The sequence below is a fragment of the Schistocerca serialis genome, chromosome 12, assembly GCF_023864345.2.
Source record: "Schistocerca serialis cubense isolate TAMUIC-IGC-003099 chromosome 12, iqSchSeri2.2, whole genome shotgun sequence".
In the NCBI taxonomy this organism is placed as follows: domain Eukaryota; kingdom Metazoa; phylum Arthropoda; class Insecta; order Orthoptera; family Acrididae; genus Schistocerca; species Schistocerca serialis.
This window is the reverse complement of record NC_064649.1, coordinates 92,779,702-92,803,872: the sequence shown is the minus strand read 5'-3', so window position 1 is coordinate 92,803,872 and position 24,171 is coordinate 92,779,702. Positions and strand designations below refer to the sequence as shown.

Here is a 24,171-nt window from a genome sequence, read left to right as displayed (position 1 = left end):
AAAACTTGTTTCATTTGGATTTTATGTGTAAAAAACAATTTTTTCTGGGTGGTTTTCGAAGTGCACCACTTCTATACTTAAAACTTCTATGAATCAGTTCAAACTTTGCACAGAGGTGATAAATGGATAAAGTCAAAACAAAATTTGTTTCATCCAATTATCTTTATTCATTGTTGAAATATGATAGTTTAAAGTTGAGGTGAATGTAGCACGTAAAATTAGATCTTATCTGAAGTCGATGTACAAATATTGTTTAAAGTGGAAAAAAAGTAAATAAAAATGCATTCTTGCAATAAAATTGGAAAGTTTGCTTTCAAAAATCTACCTCCATTCAGATTTTGCATGCAAGAAAGGTTTCTTTCATGTGCCTTTTCTATGTTTCAAGCTTGTGCTAATCTGGTAGGACTTTCTAAGAAGGTAGACAAATACAAGTAATTAATGCTCATCCTGTTGTTTTCAGAAAGCTTTATTTGTTGTATGCTAGAGGCAACATGGTTCAAAGGACAATAAAAACCCCATACTACAGGATGGGTTGTTGCCCGAGTCAACCAATATCTGCACCAGTTGCCAAGCTATGGCGGTCTACTGTCAAAATTATGGTAGAATAAAAGTTGCGAACCAGAATGAAAAATGCTCATATTGTAGCACAAAAAAGGTGAACCTGGGCATCTTAGGGATGTGGAAGAAGGGAGCTAGCTTTCCAACTAACCTAACAGCTTCAACAACATTTAAATCAAGACATCTTGACATGTAAGCACATTTTTTATGAGTTGCTTCCCCAGCTCAGTGGGCTTTCTTAGACCCGCACCTTATTTCATGTGTGGTGATGAGTGAAAGAGTGTGGTGTGGATACATGTATAATACAGGGTATCCCAGAGTGGGGATGCATGCATTTAAATTTTAATGACATGTTGTGTCATATTGCACGACAAGACAAAAGCCACATTGGATGACATGATAGCATGTGTCATGTTGCATTACTTGACATGATGCATTGTATTACATGACATGGCTACTGACACTAACAAGTAAAAAAATGTGAATATGTCAGGACGTTTTGCTTTAAATGTCTTTGAAGCTCCCATAAAAGTTAGAAAGTTAGTTCCTTTCTTTTATATCCCTACTTCTACCCATGACTCTTTTGTGCTACAATAGGAGGATTTCTCATTTTGGCCCAGAAATATTCTTCATCCGCCTTTGTATCATCAGCAACTGCAAAGGCAGCATTACACTAATTACAACTCATACAGAGGAACTGAAGCAGTCATTCTTCTCACACTTAATACAGGTCTGGAATCAAAAGAAATCCTAATGTGTACCTTCTGCCATGCACTTTACAGTGATCTGCAGAATATGCATTTAGATATAGAATAGCAGCAGCTCTGTGACTGTATCTTCCAGCACACTTCAGTGGATGATCAGGCTGTGGGCACTCAACAGAAAAGTCTTGAAGCTGGTGAAGATATTCTTTGCAGATCTAAGTACTTCAAAAAGTGCAGATAACATCAAATCCTATGACAACTGAAGTTAGTTGCTTTCATTTTACCAATGGAATGGCCAATGTCCACCTAATGTCACCTCTAATGGTCAAGTTCTCCACCAACAAGACTCCCCGAAACATTTTGGAGTAACTCTCCACAGAAACGTATCCTATAAAAAACACGCAGAAAATGCTGCAGCAAAGCTGAGACAGTGCAAATAACATTGCACAGAAGCTGAGTGATACTTCACGGGGCACAAGAGCTACAACACTATAATTTTCTTCCATAGGTCATCTAATCTGGTAATTCCTAATTCCCATGTACTGTACTCCAGTGTGGCTTAACAGTTCACATGTGAGAAAAGTAAAAATTGAGCTAAAAGCAGCAATGAGGACAATAAAAGGTTGCAGCAGATCTGCTCCTCTTCACTATTTATCACCTGTAAGCCACATTGTGCCACCAGGTCTTTCAAGACAGGATGCCCCTCTCAAGGAATAGAAAACGTGAATTGAAATTCCCCAGCAGCTGAAATACCTGCACTTAGAATAAGCTGATTAAAATCCAGGCAGAACTGCTGTAAGCAGTGGATTTAAGCATGAAAAGTAATTGGCTGGAAATGAGGACCAGCATTGCCATGGGGAATGTCAAACCCTCGTAAGACCTGGTATGAGGTACGAGACTAGATGGCACCAAGTTAGTGAAACATGCTTAGAGACAGTTAAGAGAATCCCTACAGGCCACACCATATGTGTGAAAAGCCCCCACTGATGGAGACAGGCTCTCTTCTCAATGTTAGTGTGGCAATGAACATCAAACACCTTGTAACAACATCAGGTGCATTCACAGTTGCAAATACAAACAACCGTCAGCTATACAATGAAATGACGACAATGACAATTTGTGCCAGATTGGGACTCGAACCTTGATTTCCCGCTGTATGTGAGTGGTCACCTTAACTGCTTTGGCTATCCATGCATGACTCAGGGCCAGACAGGAATTACATATAATGTGTGTTCCAGTACAGGCTGTGGTGCAGGAATGATGACATCTGTCTGTGAGTCATGCATGAGCCAAAGCAGTTAAGGCAACTGCTCACATAAAGTGGGCAATCCAGGTTAGAGTCCCAGTCCACAAATCTCGATTGTCATAATTCCCTTAAACAGCTGATGGTTATTTTTATTTGCAAATGTGAATACATTTCATGTATTTCATAATGGCTGTAATTGCTGCATTGGCCGTTCTGTGCATTCATGTCTCAAGAAACATTGCATCGCTCTTCTTAACTACACAGGCAGTGCAATATTTTATCAGATTGTAAAAAGTTGTAGTAGATAAGCGACCCTGGAAATTTAGAATATTTCTTTGAAGTGACAGAGATAGCCCTTAAATTGATTAGAAACTTGGATATTAAACTGTAGATTTAGTGTTTTAGTTACACACACACACACACACACACACACACACACACACACACAAGAAAAAGGCAGTGACAGAAGAATTTAGAGAGAATGTTTTTTTTTTTTTTTTTTTTTTTTTTTTTTTTTTTTTTTTTTTTTTTTTTTTTTTTTTTTGAGGGGGGGGGGGGGGGAGTGTGAATCAAAGTATTTTATACAAATTGTAAACAAATTTGAAGAAGAAGGTGGGAAGATATAGCAAATAAGAATAGTAACACTCACGAGAAATAATCGGTGAACTTAATAACAAAATGTTTAGGGGGAAGTGAATGAAAATGAAAGAAAGTTTAAAAGTCTTTGAACAAGTATTTTCCAAAACTGTCAGCAGATGCTGTAGTGTAAAGAACAATTGAGATTCCAGTTAGGGTGTCAGAGAGGCATGTGTCAAATACTCACAATATGTTGGCTTCCCAGTTGGTTCAAAAACAATCTGTTCAGCAGCACTTTGTTTTAGATTTGCCTGTTCTTAAGCTTCATTTTTAAAAAGGCGGGCAATAAGTTATGTGTTCTGTGACACTTCTGCTTTGCACAGTAATACTCACATCATTGTTGAGGTTGTTCGACGAGTGTTTTGAGCTGTAATTGCTGTGGAGTGACTTCGTCGGTGGATGTATCGTCGTCTCGTCACAGGATCGAGCTTCAGACACGGTCCTGTATGAGAAATTTCTGTAGCAGATTTCAGGTACTTATAGTATCATTAGAAGCACATGCAAAATATAAACACCAGCATTAGAAATTGACTTAATGGTATTTATGTCAAGAGGACTATATGACAAAACATTGCTATTGTAAACATACTAATTTATATTAAGAAATCTTATTTAAATCAGACATCGTTTTCATCCAGATTCTAACTTTCACTTATGAGTAATCAAACACAAATGCTGGGTGTACACAATAAAGGTGTTCAATACACTGTAAACAGTAAGTAAATTATTTTCTAAAAGACTGCAAACAACCAACACACACTTTGAATAAGTTATTGCAAAGCAGAATAGTGTGGTAACCTTATTAATACTGGTTTCACAAATAAAATGGCTATTGGCTCACATTTGTCAGAAGATTTCTATGGTGGTTTTAGGAGAGATGTAATATTGATGTTGAATTGAGTGCTCTAGGCTTCTTTGAATTGTGAAGCTGTTTCGAGGGAAAAACACTTTCATTTTTTAGATGACCTGATTTTTCTGCATCTGGTGATGCGGATCTTGGTAAAATTTTAAAACACATCTTTCCTTCACTCCATCTCAGGTGATTGTCTTAAAACAATGCCATTTCAGAATCTATATTTTGGAAAGCCTCTGCCATTGTCTTTATCAGCTACCTTGCAGGTTTGAATTCCCAATTTTGGTTGCTTCCTTCTTATTACTCTCTGTGATAACCATCAGGTTTTCATTACTAAGGATGACAGTTCAAAACCTCATACTCAATCTCTCCGTCACTATCAGTGAAACTCTTTTCACTTGCATCATTCATACATTCAGCACTGACATCATTCATGCCAATTTAATTGTATAAATTACCATCTTAATGCTAATCTATCACCAGAACGTCTTAACACTGAGCTTATCATTTGAGTCACGTTTGTCAGAAAACTTCAACAAAGTTCAGTGCAGGCTGCACACCTTAAATGTGGCAATAACCCCTGGTCCCTGGAATGCAGTGTGCAATGTGATGTTACACAATTTAACATAACATTAGGGTTTTTGCTTGATTTAATAATGCAAGGTTTGTGGCCAAGAACATTGTCAAATAAGATAATTCTGACAGGAATCTGTTGTTTTCTCACAGCTTGTGTTCAACTGACTGCTCTGTTTCTTGGTAAAAAAAAGCCACTGAAAATGGAAAGGTCATCTAATGTGCTTCATTCCACCTCTGCTGAATAAGCAACTTATTTTTATCAAACTCTTCCAGTGGCTTCTGACTTAATAGTTGTGACAACATATTATAAACTTAAACTTCTGAAGCATTTCCTCAAAAAAGGAGAGTACATTAATCAGAATTTGTGGTACATTGAAACAACAAAAAAATGAGTGCAAAGTTGTTACATGAAAAATGTAATTAAAAGAAGAGAAAAGTTAAAACAGAAACATACATCATTTTTCTATGTTTATTAGCACTGACTTCTCCTTTTTGATTTTCATCTAACCTACTACTTTGTGCCAATTATGTTGTTATTTTAATGTGACACAGATTCTGATGGAGAACAGAATGCAATGCATATAATGAGTTTTAAAATATAATGTCATTAGATTCCTATATAAACAACGAGCACAACAAAAGTACATACACAAAGGTTTGCCTGTATCACATTTCCGGAAGTTTTAACAAATACTACATCTTGTGCATATAAATGATTTAAAAAAGCTACTCATTCTGTGGTACCTCGATGCTGAAAAGATTTCATACACAATATATACTCTCAGGAAGATGAATAAATTTAAGATTAAGCTTATCTCTTTGGGAATTGTATTCAAACAACTAGAGTCAAAACTATATAAATCCATGTCCATAAATGTTACTGCCCATGAGTGTATAAGTTTCATGGAATTTGGTGGTTGAAATTTACATTCTGAATCATGTCATGTTCTTATCAATAAAATTTTGTGCCACAGTCATTAATTTCATTGCCTTTTAAAATTCAATTTTTCTTCCTGTGCATACTTACCAGGTCATCCACAGTTCTCTTTTAAGTAAAATCAGTCACTAACTTCAACCACAATGAACATCAACTGACAGTTGCATAAACCAAAACTAGACAGAGAATTACTGACTTTGAGTACTTTTAAGCTGGTTCTCCACCAGCAAGAAGGGAACTACAGGAAACAGTACAAGGGAAAAGAATGAGTATAGTTTAAGGTTTACTGTGTCGGAATAGAAATAAACATCAATACAAGCAATGTTCAGTTACAGAATCATACACAGGAGAAGCTGCACAAAAGGCTTTATGACATATAAGAATCCAAGAACAAGCCTTCCAGGTTATTTTACTCTTGTTTCATCAGTTGGTAAGTGGACATTTCTCTTCCATCTCACATACTGTCACTCCTCAGATAAATCTTAGTGATATGGAGTCAACCAGTTTACATTCACATCACACATTCATTTGTGAATATGTCTACATGTTGATCATTTACAAATTCTTTTTATTTTTTATATATACAGGAGTGAATTAGTAATTCCTGCCCACCACCTTTTACATAATACAGAAATAGAAAGTCTGCTATGGAATAGAAGATTGTTTAAAATGGTGTACAGAAAGCCATGCACTCATTGAACTTTTCAAAACTTCGTTTATATTTTTAAACTGCTGTCATTCCTCAATAATTTCACTGTACATGCAAGATTTTTCTCTAGTTACATCAAATTTTATTATTTATTATGAACTTATTTGTTATTATCTTCACTCTTTTGCTTTGCTTTAAAGATGGAATGAATTAACAATTTAGCAATTTTCAATGTTGTGAAACTTCTTGTGGTCTTCAGTCATCCTCTGTTACTAAATACGAGACATTTTTGGAAGTATCACATTTCACATGAAGAGTAAAATATTTTTATTTGATTGATTTTATGAAGTACTTTAACACTTCAAACTGTACCAGATATTTGCTGATAAGATTTGACTAAAATTTCAGGGGGTTTCACAGTACATGTAGATACATAACATAAATTGGAAAGAAACCTTACAGGACTAGTATGTCAGTCATGCAGAAATCCACAGATGCAAAAGCTGTACATGCATGCACAGAGCTGTACTGAGAAGCGAGGGAACAGTGTGAGGAAACAGTAACTGTCATTCAGTGAAAAATGATGCATACGTTTCTTACGGCAGAACTCCGTTAAGTAAAAGTTATGAATTGGTCATTTGCTAAACAGGACAGTTAGGTATACTGTTTATTCATTACTGCCTCAGAATAAGTAAATGAAGGAATCTCAAATAGAGCGATAAAATGTCCAGGATGATATAAAAAGGAAGTGCCTCTCATGGACATTGCATTTCCAGCACAAGTGACCTGTCTAACAATATGCTGTAAATGTTTAGGAAGCCTCCACAGTCACTACCATCCATCACATGCCAGGAATATAATTCCCACATCTGCTTTCCATCTTTACCAACACTCACTGAACATCTGATAACCACCTGAAAACTTCCACAATACTGTCGACGGCTGGAACAACAACACTGCATTTTCTTACAGGGATCTGACTACCTTTCACTGTGCCTTTCCACTGCTCCTAATGCCCTATTCTACAAACTACATAATTTCTATAATATCCTTATCTGTCACTATGCCACTTCTGCTCTCAGTACCCGCACCTCTACCCAATGGTATATCTTGTGATATAATTATGCACATCTATATTAAATTATGTACATGTCAGTTACCAAATCTTTGTGGTGGTGTCAAAATTTATGTAGATCTCACAGTACACAGGTTGTCATGCATAAATATTACAGCTGCCCAACACACAACAACCTGTTTACTGTGGGATCCACACCAATTTTGACATCACAGAGATTTTATAATTGTCACATAAATTTTTTGATATAGACGTACATAATATATGCCACTAACAATGGGCTTTATATCTCGATACCAATGTGATAACTAAATATTTTACATACATCTCATGGTGTACAGCAAGATGACTTTTACAAATACTTGCAAGCTGTGAAGCTCCAAACACTCAAGATTTTCATCACAAACTTGACTGCAACCACAGTTCTTCAGTACACTTCTATATCTTCTTCACAAGGTCACACTGATGAGGAATACCTGCCCACTTCACTTTTCTCTTCTATGCCCTTCCAAGAATTGCCTTTAATGACAAGGCACCATCTGCTTGCTACTGACATGCTAACCATAAACGTACAAAAAAGGGATGAAGCTTAAATCTAATGACCGCTGTACTCAAACTGTTATCATTGCTACCATACAGTGAAGACATGTGAACAATTGGGAGATGTCAGCTGTTATATACGCGTTTAGAATCTCTTAAATATGTGCACTTGCTTTTCTCTGTATATGGCCTGCCTCCTATGTCCTGAATGAGGAACTTGCTTTCTTAATGACTTTTAATTGTAAAAAGAAATGGGTCAATACCAGAAATCTAAAGTGTTGTATCTCTTTAAAAAAATACATGCATCATTGTTCTCTCAGTTTCTGGTACATCATTTAGTGTTTATCAGAAATTGTTAGAAACCTAGAAGGGTGTTAGAAGAAAGCTTACTGAAGAAATGATGTAAATACAGAACAGAATAAGATGGACAGGACATGAAGAATGCTTACAGCGTTTCCACAGCAGACCCTGCTTTTACCGACGGCTCCGACATCTCTTCGACGGTGATTTGTACACTGCAAATAATAATTTATTCAAGAAATTTCTGACTATGTTGAGTCATGTTATACTATTATCTAAAATGCCAGAAACTAATATGAAGAGATACTTCTCTTCCTAATACCACCAAAATGCACATAAGATAACGTCTGTCTTAAAAATCCTCTTGTACTTGTACTGTATATTTAAGACTTTTACTTTGGTTTTAAACATATTTACTGTTTTCTTTTTTCGTTGATATACCTGCATATTTTTGACAAAATTTTCTCACTGATAAAAATTTTTCAGTCCTCATGAGGAACCAAGGATTCTGATGACTTCAGTTGCTGTTATTGGGGGCACAAAAATGACTACCAGTCTGTACATAGGTAGATGACAGGTGGCTGACAGTTTTTTTCTGTAGACACAGACACAGAAAGATGCAACAGAGCCCTGTGTGGGAGTATATTTAGTGGGCTAATGGTAATAAGGTCACAATCCTCCATATGACCATTCCTGTCTTTATTTGTTGCTTATTTAGCCTGACAAGATTATGTCCCTAAGGCCCTCTCTTACATCTGACCAGGAACAATACATGAAAAATATATTACATAACAATCACAATAATAATAATTTGCATTATTATTAAAAATAATAATTTGTAATAATTCCGACAGTTGACTTTTGTCACAAGTTGTCATTCTGTGACCTGTCTTTACATCTTCATACATCTTTCCTGTTCTCTCTACTGCACTGCAGAAACTTCCTATCTTCCACCTGTGTGTAAAGAATGGCAAAACAGTCCTGATAGTCTGACAGGAATTTAATTTCAGTTGATATTTTGTGTTCTGCCTCAGGAAGTCAACTTTGTAAACCATGAAATATTGCTTGAAAAACTGGTTTTTATGGAAGTAGTATTTTATCACATAGCAGACCCACTTCATACTTAACAAAAATGAAAGACAGCAAATTCTGGTTAATAACTCAATTAATGGAGCCGAGGACAGTTTTGTCACTGGAGAAACGGATACAGGTAATAAGTTTCTACAAGGCTTCATCTTAGATTCATTACTGCTCTGATGTTCTGCTTCATATGCTACAAGCAGAACTGGCCCTCTTTGCATGTGGAATAAGTATTATAATAACTGAAAGTGTATGGTTTTAAAATTATTATTAAGCGTTTTTCTTCCACTGCTCACTTCCATAAGTTTTTGACTACATTATGAACTCAGTTTGATGCATCATTGGGCACAAGAGCAGTCATATTGGAAAAAACATGTTGTGGCATTTATTTCAAGAATGTGGAAGATCTGCAGAACAGTGCCACAATAGCATTAATCATGAAGAGAAGATGGTCACATGATCAAAACTAATTGGCTGTGAATAAATATTCATCACAGCAGCTTTAGGTGGTTGCATGCTGCCACTCCATAATTACATCTGTTATCTATCAAAATCTTGTTGAATGTCTCTGAAGCCCAGAAAATGCTGACTAGTAGGGAAAAGGACAACTGTCCAGCATTTCCTTCTCTCATCAGTTAAAACCACTTACTCCCATACTTTATCTTTTATGTTTAATAACAAACTACTGTCTATTTGCTACATGCAACAGAAATCCACATGTAAATATCTATGCTTGGCAAACACTGCACTATTTACAAGTTGTGTATCATGCAAGTAGCCGCCAAAAAGTAAATAAATGAAAAGAAGAAAAAAAATTGAAAGTAAAAGAAAAGAGAAATTCCCTTACATTTGGACCCAATACTAGTGTGTTTCAACATTGAATGATTGTGACAGAACTGAACATGTGTGCCATACGTTTTTTTGAGAATAATTAGAGTTAAGTCTAAAATTCTGTGTTGTGAAATAGCTGTAGTGAATATTCACTCCTGTAATTTCAAGGCAAGAATTATAAAAGAAATTATTTATTTCATGGCACATCTTGAAAGTTTTTGCATGTACTTACTGATAATGGAAACCATACATCTACATTTAATTCCATAGATCTAAGAAAACTCTGCTGTCATGGAAGTGCAAAATTTGAATTGTAAATGAAAATGACATAACACAACCAGTCTGGCTGCAGGTTGGATGGTGGCACATACAAGGACCTAACAACTCAAAAAATCTCTCTCTCTATCTCTCTCTCTCTCTCTCTCTCTCTCTCTCTCTCTCTCTCTCTCTCTCTCTGCAAGAAGTGTCCGAGAGGCTCCTCAGGCTGAAGGGGTGAGATAACTGTGAGACTTGTAGATTGAAGGAGTGGCAAGAAGGGGTGGGGAAGCATTAGGTGGCAAGAGAGGGACAAACAGATGGTGCCCTTTGGTGGCAGCAAAATGAAGTTTGGGTTAGCACAAAACTTGGGGCAGAGACAAGAGGCGTGTCTAGGAAAGCTCAGAAGCTAGTACAAATTTGTGATCTGCTAAGTATGTGCTACCAGCCAACCAGCTGCAGGTGAATAACTGCATTCGTACATTTTTAAAGGATTTTCCATTATCAAAAAGTTTAAATTTTAGTGGTCAAAAGGCAAACATTGTTTCAAACTATGTTATCACTTCTCTCTTGAAGTTAGTAGTAACTATACTTGACTCAGTACACTATGTAATAGAGTAAAGGGATATCTAGGAAACATGCAACAGCTGTTGCTGAATTAATACAGTAATTATTTTGCTTACAAATGTTGCCTCACCTGCCACATATGAAGAAAGGTATAAAATAAAAATCTACAGGTTATTGAAGTGTAAGTGGAAGAAGAAAAAACACACTGTACTGTGAAAAGAAATCTGAAAGTGATGTCAATGTGCAGCCGACCTGTCTGTCGTCCTCAGCGTGGAGCCATTGTGGACGACTGCCGATGCCTCCGTGTCGGAATCCGGCTGAGGCTTGCCGACTGTTGCCGATACCTCAAAGCCTGCTGACACGAGGGCTCCGGGTGCTGGAGGTGGAATGTTTCCTGCAAAGAAAGCCAACTGTGTTACGTGTGTCGCACTTTGCACTGCATTTTGTCGACATAGATGTTGACTTGTCAATGCCGAGCAATAGTTGTCACCAATCCCATTAGCAACTGACAGCAATACAGCCAGTAAAACAGCTCATACTTCCTGGAGTGTGGAACCATATTCATTTGAACAATTAAATTTTGAGTGGACATGTGTAAGTAGACCACTTGTTGACAATAAAGGTTAGGTTTTTAGCTGACATTTTTCGTATTGAGACAGCTTTCCTCGAAGTGAAAGTAATTTTAAGTACCAGAAAAATCTTCTTATTACAAGTACTGAAATTAGTTTTTGTTATTTATGCAGCTTACTGAACAGTTAAGATTTTTTTCGTAGCTGGAATTTTACAGGGTTTGATACCATCACCTCTAGTCGCCCAGTACCTCCTGCCAGGTAAGGGCAACCTTTGGTGACCTGTTAGTCTGATTCACATACTTAAGTTTGTGGGCCACCTTGTCACATGATGTGAGAGCAGCAATGCCTTAAAACATGAATTTTATAGAGTACATTCATTTTATGTTCACTCCATCTTTAGATGTTTACATTTATTTACCTGTAGTGAAAATTGTTTATTTACTTCTGACATTTCATAGTAGCTCTCTTAACAACTTCCACTGCAAAATTCTACAATGCCCTTTGTAAAGAAACAATGTTCACGTCACATAAATAAATGTAAACATGTGAAGATGGGATGCCAAGTGTCTTGAAATGCCACAGAAAAATTAATGCATTTTCAAGAGTTACAGTGTCCTAATATGTCCACAAAGGCCAAGAATTATTTGGTAATTTTAATATGAGAAACAAAATAGAGCAATGAGATAGGCGATCCCAGTCAACAAGCAATTAGGAGTAACTTTGCTATTTTGGGCCACAAACAGGTCATTCGAGTTTCTGAAATTTAGTATCCGAATATCCACAAACACTATTAACAAGTTTTAAAATATTTGTCCAAAAATACCTTTGATGACTGATCACATAGCCATGAGTTGTTACTGCAACACTAAATAAATTAAGCCATCATTTCCTTATTCCTTTTAAAAACTTGAAAAGTTTAGATCACATTACCTTAGCATATGTTTGCTGTATTGCGCAGTAGCCAAACTGGAGAAATGTGAATAACAGAAAGGCGAACTGTCAAGCTGACAATATTCAGCCTCACAAGTTCAGTACAGATTGATAATACTGAGTGAGAATATTTTGGTCACCATCATTACTGTTCCTCAATATTTCTACTATTGACAATGAGACAATACTCACCCTTAGTCAGTCATTATAGTGATGTATGGACAATAATATTGAACATATGAGGGCCCTGGAAGTAACTGGAAATACATAAAGGGTGGAGTACAATGCAAGTGCCATGTTCTTTCTCCTATGAATGCCTTCTGCTGGCCAATTTCAAACCAATCACAGGATGGACCTGACCTGTGAACCACTGGTTGCCCACTGATGCCCTATGTTATACATTTGCATGAAATCATTCAACGCAAATATTCATTGTGGTGGACACTGTATGATGGTATTTGTGTTCCAAATGAAAACAAACAATATTCTAATTCTGTGTACTATTAAGTATGTCCTTGCGCCACATGAAAGTCTGCTGTAAGCGAGTGGTTGCCTTTTCATTATTTTATGTCATATTCTAATGGTCAGTCTTGAGTACACTTAGATAATAATGTAAATTTTACTTTTAAAGCAGCAGTCTAGATATTTTTACCAGTTGAGGGTTTCCTCGGAGACGAATTCTTCCTCGGAGTGGATGACTCCGTCGCTTGGCTCGATGTGTTGCTAGGCTTTTGTTTTGACGTCTGCTGCTGGTGTTGATGTTGATGCTGATGATGCTGCTGCTGATGATGGTGATGTTGCTGACCATCCTAAAACAATCATTACTACATTAGCAGTATCCAAAGACTCCAAATTTAGAATGGACAGGTGAATATACTGGACTTTTATGGGACTGTTGAGACTGTAAACTCAGGATAGAAAATTTAAGCAGTGGATGGTGATGATGTCTGCAGTAATGTGGAATGTTGTAATTCTCATGATCAGCTCATGGTTATGTTGATGGGCGGATATATGGCTGCTTGGCATGGGATGTTATGTGGGTAAAGAAGTATCAGGAGCTTTACGGGAATTGAACAGGACAGTTTATGAGAAAATGTGTTGTGAGCCTTATGGGAACTAGATTTTTTTAAAATTTGGGTGTAATGGAACAAAAATAAAATGTCATGTGACAAGGGCCTCCCATCGGATAGACTGTTGAGTTGGTGCAAGTTTTTTGATTTGACGCCACTTCAGTGACTTGCATGTAGGGGGATGAAATGACGATGATTAGGACAACACAACACCCAGTCCCTGAGCAGAGAAAATCTCCGACCCAGCCGGGAATTGAACCTAGGCCCTTAGGATTGACATGCTGTCATGCTGAACACAGCTACTGTGGATGGACATAATGAAACTGTGGTTTTAGAAAAGATTATTTGGCCCCAACATTCAAACAACTATGATGTCATAGGAGACAAAACATACGGGTAGTGAGGAAATTAAGAGCATTATATTTAAAGGAAGCACACCAGCATTCACTTTAAGTAATAGAGAGATAATACAGAAAATGTAAATTTGGGTAGTTGGCGATTCAGTCATCCTGAATGTGAGTGCAGTGCCTTAACCACTGACCTCTGTAGTTTTGTTTGATTTCCTTAGGGGACAGGAAGGGAATGGGCTACAGCTGGTAAGCAGGAGAAATTGGAGCATAATTTTCTGGATGAGGAAGTTGAAATAGGCTGGACTCAATTGGGCCCAGTGGTGGTGTATACAAAGCTGAAGGTGAGAAGGTGTACAAGGCTGAAGATGAGAAGGTATAGAAACTTGGCAATGGACAATGTATGGTCAAGAGTGGGGACTGAGGACATAGTGGCATTTGGCTGCTCAAGTGAGCAAGACAGTGTTAAATCAGGTACACAATGTCAGATGGATGTAAAACTGTAAGTTATTTAAAAAAAAAGTCCATTGAGTAATGTATTAAATTCCTGAAGAGATTGATGTATAGCCTTACTTACCTTCAGGTGGTGCAGCCTCTAGGACTTCTGGCAAATTTTTCTTCAAAATTATTAACTGATTTTCTGTGAACAGCAAGTTGCTGAACTAGGTAAAATACACTATAAGCAATTCTGTACCACATAAGGTCTGACTAGACCACTAGCTATAATAGAATATTGTAAATTCTTAGATATTTAGACTGAAAGCATACTGAACTGGAAATTACATGTGACACATGAAGAGCTCTACAATACTCCCTATAACCAGATAACTTGTCATAACATAACATTCACTGTTCTCAAGTTATTTCATTCCAAAGGTAGAGCCCTTTGTAAAACACATTGTAGAAGAAAATATATGTCAATAAGCATGTTGTGTGTTTTGGAAGCATAGCCGCACATATTTATAATTATTTTTTGAGTGGTGGTGGCTACTGACCTGCTTGGAGGCGCCCTCTAGCAACGCGAGCAGCTTGCTCTCGTGTGCGATGGCACGTTTCTCTGCGTCACCGAATGTCGACATGGAGACCAGAGTGGGCAGTGGTTGGTGGGGCGGCACCATGGGTGACGGACGGTACTTCGCCCGAGGAATCATTACCGTCAGCGAACGGTCACGCTGCTCCGGGGGTGGTGGCGGCTGCAGCGGGGGTGGTACAGGTGTGGGCACCGGAGCGAAGCCGGCAGGGGGCGGGGGCACTACCGCCACCACCGTCGCCATCGGTGCCGGTGCCGGACGCACCTTCTTACCGAACACCGCTGCTGGGGTCTGCGAGAAATGTGAATACACTTCATGAGAGAGACTGTGCAGGTAGTAAACTGATGTTGAACACATTGGTTAAGAAGAGAGGGATTACAGTTGCAACATCAATGAGTACCGAGGCAGATTAGAAGTACTGAATGATGAGGACAGTCTAAATGCATTTGTAGAGAGAGAAGTGAAGATGATAAACTAGGAAGAGGGGGAATAAGATGAACGGAGACAAAACTGAAGATAATAATTGACAACGGGTAAAAAAAAAAAAGGCTGGAAGATCTCCAAAGGGGCAAAACTGATTGGCAAAGGCATAGATCAGACAATTTATAGGGATGATGATAATGAAACAGAGGTGCAAGAGGAAGAGCAAATGTGTGGAAGGTAAGAATGAAAGTAAGGGAAGAAAGAAAGGAGGGATATGAAGGAAGAGAACACAGAAATAAGGGTGGAATCTAGGAAAATTGGGGTAGGGAAAAAAGGAGCAAGGAAAGAAGGCAAGAGAAAAGAGAGAGAATGAATGAAAGGAAGGAAAGCATGCAGAGGAACTGAAGAGAGAAATAAAAGAAGATGGAAAAGGGAGAAAGAGAAGAAATAAATTAATGATGGAAGCTAGGATAAGGCAAGGGTAGTACGAAGGAAGTGAGGAAAAGGGAGGAAGGGACCAAAGGAAGGAAGGCAACTAGGAAAGAAAGAAATAGACAGAAAGCAAAGAATGGAAAGGAAAGGGTGGAAGAAATATAAGTATGGGAAAAAGAAGGAAATAACAAAGTCCAAGAAGAGAGTTAAGAGGCAGTGAAAAAGTGTACAAGTCAACAGATTGAAATAGTATTCAAAGACCAAAAACAAGACTGGGGAAATGTTAGCTAGAATGCTATAGGTGGAAACACGGATAAATTCAGTGGAGAGTAGAATTTTTTTTGTGAAATGAGCACTGGAGAAATCCAAAAGTAATGACTGTAGTGCAAGACAGAATAGGTCATAAGGTGTATTATTTAAAAGCAACTGCAATCAGTGAATAAGGAAAGATGAAAAGACTCGAGAGGCAAAGAAGAAATTTGTTGACCATACCAACCAGTTAGCCAGACTCATAGTGAGAGACTCCAAAGAGCCCCACTATGTCAGAAGGTGAAAATTCTTTCGTAGATGTGACGACAAAGAAGAAAGTGGAAACAGAATTGGAGACGAAAAGAAAAAATGTTGGGGAATACAGGAGACAGTTGGGGGTCGGAGTGCTCGTATGGTGAGAGTCGAGAGGAGAGGCTGTTGTTTGTCTGCAACCAGTATACACACACCTGGCTCCTGGGCAGCGTCTGGTCCCCACTGGCCTCGCTGGCCGAGTCGTGGATCATGGCGCGGCGCTCCAGAGGCCCCTCGCGGCGGGCCCGGCCGCGGCCGCGTCCGCCCCCACTGCTCCCACGTGCGCAGGTCATCAGCATGCACACCAGCAGCAGTGCCACCAGCACACAGCCGATCGTCACCAGTGCGATCAGCAGTGCTGCGACACAGGTGCAAACTGCCCTCAGCGACACACCCGCACTTTGTTCGCTGACAAATAACTGTGCTAACGGTACCTACAGGAACAGAGTTCCAGCCACCACACCAAATGAACCGGCTTGACATGCCACGTGACTGTGACATCACCCGTCTTAGTGGCCGGTCAGAGCGACAGTTGTAGACAAGGAGCCTACCTGACTTTGTGTCACAACTGTCAAATGAACAGTTCAACATTTGTCCGTGGCATTTGATGGTTGTTACACACGAGGTTATTTTGAGTGATTGAAGTGATTTCATAAATTCATTGTAGCTACATTAGTTGACGTATTGTTATAAAGCTCAACCCACATATAGAAAATCTCAAAAAGTTTTGTACTCTAGCAACCGCACTTTAGATTTCCGCCACAAAAATAGAGCAGTGAGTAGTTAGGCAAGATCGTTACACACTCCGAGAAAGCATATGTTGTGATCGAAATGCATTCATGTCGGTCTACTGTTAACAGGGCAATGACAGTTTGGAACGAAGGTCGACAAAGGCCCACCGACAGCCAACTCCATTCAGTGGTGGTATACGCAGTTTAAAGCTTCAGGATGTGTCTGCAAGGGGAAATTAGTGAGTCAGCCTGGAGTGAGTGAAGAAACGGTTGACCATTGCAGGACATGTGTATCTGGATGTGCTGGAAAATTAGCTCGTGCAACAATTGGAGACTGATAGTGTGGACTTCATCTACCAACAAAATGGTGCTCCACCCCAGTGCCATCACGACGTTCGTAAATTCTTGTACAGAAAATTGAGAAATTGATGGATCACATTTGGTAGGACTAATGAGCAGTAATTTGTATCACGACCTCCACACTCTCCCAACCTAACCGCATATGATTTTCTTGTGTGGAGTTATGTGAAAGATTCTGTGTTCAAGCCTCCTCTACCAACAGAATTGTGAGTTCACAGTTGTTAGGAACATGCTGCACCAAATGTGGAAAGAACTCTGTTATCAACTTGATATCTGCAAGATCAGTAGGGAGGCACATGTGGAGCACTTGTAATATGTATATAAACTTTTAGAGTTTTTTCTATGTGTGTGCAAAGGCCTGTGACAATGTGTCAAATAATATACCTACAGCAGAACTGTGAAATCACTTGAATTATTTATAATAACCTTGTACTTATGAGGATGACAAGGCCACATCCATTCGTGCACCTGAGAATGGGCACTGGCCAGCAGTGTTTAATAAGGTAATCATTTAACTAATAGCCTTGTAGGAATGATTCTGTTCCTTGACTTTCAAGAAAGGTGGTCATGTGACGCGAACACTGACTGAGAAAAAAGTAAGAAAGAGAATGTCACGATCATTCAATAAGAGCTGTATGCCCTCGGAGAAAAAACAACAGACATATCTTCCCAATCGCTTTCAGCTGTTCGCAGTACCAGCACGGCAAGGCCGTGTTGACTACTGCTGCAAAGCCAGATCAGTCAATTATGCAGGCTGTTGCCCCTGTAACAACTGAAAAGGCTGCTGTCCCTTTTCAGGAACCACAGATTAGTCTGGTCTCTCCACAAATACCGCTCCACTGTTGTGTCTACGGTATGACTATCTGTAGGATCGAGTCACCATACCTCGACAAGGCCTGTCCTCTGCGACATTTTTGCATCATCCAGAAATCATTACATTTAGTTAAAATGAAAAATAAAATTTTATGTGGACATTGTTGCATTAATAATAGATGAAAAATAAAGTTGAGTTTACAATTTAATCAAATTTTTGTGTAACTGAAACTTTATATAACTATTTTGTTTTTTCCCCTCTATGTTAATTTAAGTATCACTTGTGCATATACAATTGTAAATTCAGCTTTATTTTTCATCTTTTGTTAAATGTTGTAATATCCACTTATGTAAAGATTTCTGTGTAATATAACAAAAGTAATACTTTTCTTTGTAATCATTCTGCTTCTCATTCCTGTATGTATCACCTGCATAAGTAGTATCTGTGTAAGTCTTACGTCACTTTATCTGCATTTGTAACATTCAGTTGTCATCTCACAAAGGCATAAGATGCCAAAAGCAAAAGTGACCAAACAAATATTTTGCAGAACATCAGGAATGTGTTTCTATTTAAAATAGTATTTTTTCATTCATGGTTCCTGCAAACAGGTCACTCATTTACTTAAGCAAAAATATCTCTGCTGGTTTGTCATTGATGAAAGATGAAAAACAAAAAACAAAAAAAAAATGTTATTCATCACTCTGTCTTATCGTGCAGACCCAACTCTGGAGTGTGCTCATATTCTAACATGAGTTTGCCAAAAATAAATGTAAGTACACAGAGATGTAACAAAATAAAACTTCATTCAGGTAACTGAATGATAGGCCTCTCATCTGGTGCCTAATGTAAACACAGCAGTCATCCGGGATTCCAACCCCAGCTGATGCTGGAATTTTCAGAGTATCTGGCCCTGGCCTCTACCTCTGCTTCTGTTCTGGCATGTGGAGCATGCCAAATACTCCCATGGTGTCTGTGCTGCAGATCCCACAAAGAACCTACTCTCACACAACACAATATTACATCTCTAGGATTACAGAAACGAAAAAAAAACTTTCTAAAAAGGTGGTTTTTAGTGTTCTGAATCTAAATTGATAAAAAATATCTTTTATAGCATTTTTACAGTTAATGCTAATATAAAAAAGAAATGAATTTCTCAGCGATTTTACTATCCAGCTTATATATTTCATATACTCATTTGGTCTGATTACTAAATACCATAACTACTACGACAAACTCTTGGGATGTTGTGGATCCAGAAAAAACTATATGACCACCTCTGCATTTTTTAAGTTGGGTGTTGCAAAACTATTTGTGAAAGCCTTATCCAAAGATGGAGAATGTTTCAAGTACCTCTGCTAGAGTTTGCTAATCTACAGGGTGTACATAAAGTCCAGGAACACTTTCAATTATCTATTGCACAGTAACCAAACATTGTACAGATATCATACATATGTCACTTTGAAGAGAAACCCTGAAAGTTTTTTTTCATGTATACCGCCACAGCATAGTTTGGTAATTTGTCGATAGTCAGGGCTAGTTGCAAACATGGCCACCCTTCTTCACCGAATTGAATTGAATTGAATTGAATTGAATTTTATTTGATCCTGTAAGATTACATCGTGTACAGTAAATGTACGTGTAATATAGGACATGTCAAAGTATTAAAATTCTTTATCAATTATTTTTCTACACCTTTAGCTTACATTTTTACATCACTGATAATGAGTAACAATATATACAAATTTAATGGCATAAGTATTCTGCAACACTATAAAACTCTTTTTCAATGAGATAGTCTTTAAGTTTCTTTGTAAATTCATTGTGAAGTACACTATCATGCAGGGTTTTGGGCAGACTTCTTAGTAGTCTGATACCAGAGTACTGGGGTCCTTTTTCTAGCATTGCCAGTCGGTGGGGTATGCTCCGTACTTCATTCTTCTTTCTTGTATTGTGGGTGTGTACACTAGCATTTGTAATCCAGTCCTCACCACCTTTTGTGATGTACATTATTGTTTTGTATATATATAATGATGAAAAAGTTAAGATACCTAAATTCTTGAAACAGTTTCTGCATGTTTCAGAGGTCTTTCTTCTTAAAATGGTCCTAATTGCTTTTTTTTGTAATGTGAACACTCGTTTTGTCTCTTGTTTGTTTGAGTTTCCCCACACCGTCACTCCATACTGTAAGTATGGTTCGAAAAGTCCATGATACACTGTACACAGAAGGTTCTTGTCTGAATACTGTGATAGCTGCATCATTAAGAATATGACAGAGCTCAGTTTCTTACAGACATTATTAATATGTTTTTTCCATTTCAGTTCATTATCCACAAGAATACCTAAGAATCTAGCAGATTCTACTTCTTCCAGCCTTGTTCCGTCAACCTCTAAATCCATGTCTACAGCCTTTTCCTTGTTTTTAAACACTGCATACATAGTCTTTTTTAGATTTATAACCAGTTCATTTTCCAACAGCCATTGAGCTGTGACATTTGCAGATATGTATGCTCTTCTCTCAAGCTGTTCCATATTTTGGTCACTATTTATTATTGTCATGTCATCAGCATACAATATTTTCTTTTCTTCCTCCTCAACACCTATATCATTAACAAATACATTAAATAACAATGGCCCCATTACCGAACCTTGCGGCACTCCATATTTGATGGATTTGGTTTCTGATTGGTACGAGTTTCCTAATGATACATACTGCTTGCGGTTGCACAAGTATGATTTTATCCATTCACCTGGTTGCCCCCGAATGCCATAGTTGCTTAATTTTTGTATCAGCATTTCATGGTCAATGGTGTCAAACGCCTTTGAAAGATCCAGAAACATTGCAGAGACAACCTTTTTCTCATCTAAGGACTGTAAAATGTATTCTGTTAGACTGACAATTGCTGATTCTGTAGATTTACCCTTTCTGAAACCATGTTGTGAGGTCATGAGAATGTTATGTTTGTCCAAATAGTTAACTAATCTGGTATACATAAGCATTTCTAGGATTTTTGAGAAACCTGATATCAGTGAAACTGGTCTGTAGTTGTTGGGATCATCCTTACACCCTTTCTTGTACACTGGCACTACCTTCGTTATCTTCAGTTTTTCTGGAAAAATTGCATCTCTGAAAGAACAGTTTGCTATGTTCAGCAGTGGTGTTATTATCTCCTCACATACCAGCTTTATTACATGATTTGATATTTCATCATCACCAGCTGATTTCTTGGACTTCAGTTTCTGTATAGTTTTCCACAATTCATCTTCCGTGACTGGTCTTAAGAACATAGTACTGCATGATCTTTTTGGTACCTTAATACCCTTCTGTTTTTGACTATTTCTTTCCAATTTTAGGTTTTCTACTACACTGATATAGTTATTATTCAGTATGTTTGCTATTTCCATACCATCTGTGACCACTGTGTTGTCTACTTTAATTGACCTAATACCTTCTTCTTTGTTTGACCCATCTTTTTCCTTTCTTTCAGCATTGATTGCATTCCAAGCTGCCTTTGCCTTGTTTTTTGAGTTCGCTATAGTGGTGTCAATTGCTCTTGCTTTCGCTTCTCTTATTGTTTTTCTATACTTCTTTTTTAACATTTTATAGTTTTCAGCTTCGCCCATCCGTCTCACATCCTGAAGCTTCCTTCGCTGTTCTAGTATTTCACTCGTAATCCACTGTGTTTGATCTTGATGCCTTTCTTGTCTCTTTACTTTGGGAAATGCTACATTAAAATGGTACTTAATTGTTGAAATAAATGCATCATATTTTTCATTTACACTCTGGGCCTGCAGGGTTTCATTCCAGGTTTCCTTACTTAACATTGTTCTAAAGATGTTGATATTTTGTTCACTGATGATCCTAATTTCTTTGGTTGTTTGTTTTGGTTCTGATACTGTGTCATTACTTCTGCAAAAGCTGATTAGTTGTCCATGATGATCAGATATTTCTGTCTGAACTACATGTGACTCATAGTTACACATATTAGTAATTATGTTGTCAATAATTGTCTCACTTTGTGAAGTCACTCTTGTTGGTGCAGTTATTGTCACTTTCATGTTATGCTGTATTAACAATTCTTCAAAATCCTGTCTTATTTTTGTGTCTTTTCCCATGTCAATGTTGAAGTCTCCACATATAATAAGATTTCTCTTCATATTCATTCTCAATAAGCTAGCAACTTTTTTTAGAAAGATGCTAATATTGCCACATGGTGACCTGTACACACAAAACACTCTAAAATCCTCTGCCACTATACCAGTAACTTCAAAGTCTTTTTCTCTAGCTATGGGAAATGTAGCACCTTCACTGTTTACATTCTTTGATAGAGTACCTGTTTTAATATATATACAAACGCCACCACCCTTATATTTAGATCTGCAGAAGTAACTAGCTAGTTTGTAGTCCTTTACTGCCACATTATGTATTTTACTTTCAGTTAGTCCATGTTCACTTATGCATAATATGTCTGGTCTTACTTCACTCAGGAGTACTTCTGCTTCTAATTTTTTGTTACCAAAGTATTGAATATTTTGATGAAGTACTTTTATGTAATTTTTCTTTTGTTGGTTTACATGTTGTGAGCTGTATTCTGGGGCAAATTCTTTAGTATCGTCTTTTTTTGTATGGTGCTTATATTTTTCTTTTCCAGCTGGAGTGTATGATTTTTCATCCCCTTCAGGCCATATTAGTTTCCCTTGCATCTAATGATTTTGCAGACATCTGCAAACATTCTGCTGAACGTTACAGACCCCAGTCTATTTAAATGCAAGCCATCCTTCGCTAGTGAGTTTTTACATAGGAATTTGTTTGGGTCTATAAAAATTGCCCCAAGACGATCACATTGTTCTTTAAGAGCACAGTTTATTTTGGCGATATATTTTTCACTCACCGACCTTCTGTTTATGATTCCGCTAAGTATCAGACGAGATCCTGCATACATATTTCTTGCAGTACGAATCATGTTTCTTGTTTCGCTTGCCATTTCTTCCTCACTGCTGCTCCTTAACGAATTCGTCCCAACATGTATAAACACCCCATTATAGTTATGTCTGGTTTCAGCATCTGGTTCTGTAGTATCTTGTCTTGCATTTACCATATTTTTAAAATGTTTACCGAGTTGATGCGTTCTAATACCAGGTCGTACGTCGATCTTGCAATTGGGGACAGCGATATTCTTCAGCAGCGAATCGCCAATAATTAAAAAGTCATTTTCCTTTTGTTGCGTATCTGTCGCCTTGTTTTTCCTTTTGCTGTATGTCACCACCTTCCATTTATATTTATCTTCCGGTTTTTGGCTTACTGAGTTTACCGAGACATCAACAGGAACACTTGAAATGTTGTTTTTAAAGTACGATTGGTCATTCGTATTTTCGCGATCTTGCTTTTCCGTTTGATGACTTTTACACACACAGGACTTCTTTTCTTGTATTAATGTATCGTTTTCTTTCTTGATGTTTGAAAGTTTGGTTTTTAATGCCTCAATGTCACTTCGTAGTAACTTTATAATTTCGTTTTTTGTATCAATTGCACTTACAAGATCGGCCGTTTCGTCACGTAAACAACCGTGACATGTCCACGGAAAATCATCGCTGACGAACTTTAGATTTACTTTCGCGCACTTTTCGTGTAACCAGAAGTTGCATTTGATACACAGAATACCCTTCATCACACGCTTTTTACATTCTCTACACGAAGAACTGTTCATTTTTTGCCTTTTTAATGAGAGAGAAGCGTCACTACACTTTCCTATCGGCGCCATCTTACACTGTTGCTGGATATTCCTACTTTGGCATGTTGCAGCAATGGCTGATGCCTCAAATGCGATCAGACTCTCTGTTCATCTTTCAGCAGGATGGGGCTCCACCCCATTTTCATCATGAAGCTCGTGGGTACCTCAACACGGGGCTCCCACAACGATGGATTGGCTGCACTACAGAAGGGACAGCTGTTTCATGAGAGGCCTCCCCAATCACCAGATCTCACTCCGTGTGACTTTTTTTCTGTGGGGACACATTAAGAGCTGATGTATGTACCACCTCTACCACTTGATGTAGCAGAGCTCCGGGACAGAATACGGGAAGCAACTGCCACAG

The 24,171-nt window shown here is 37.9% G+C and overlaps 1 protein-coding gene across 1 annotated transcript in view; it reads right to left on the bottom strand.

Moving 5' to 3' along the window:
* The window catches only part of LOC126427962 (uncharacterized), a 184,855-nt gene that overhangs the window by 5,118 nt on the left and 155,566 nt on the right, over positions 1-24,171 (bottom strand). Inside the window, exons 34-39 of the mRNA XM_050089850.1 lie at positions 16,329-16,531; positions 14,722-15,048; positions 12,962-13,118; positions 11,060-11,201; positions 8,224-8,289; positions 3,478-3,601 (exon numbers count right to left, since the gene is read on the bottom strand). Coding sequence (XP_049945807.1) covers positions 3,478-3,601; positions 8,224-8,289; positions 11,060-11,201; positions 12,962-13,118; positions 14,722-15,048; positions 16,329-16,531 — 1,019 coding nt within the window. The remainder of the gene's footprint in view (positions 1-3,477; positions 3,602-8,223; positions 8,290-11,059; positions 11,202-12,961; positions 13,119-14,721; positions 15,049-16,328; positions 16,532-24,171) is intronic.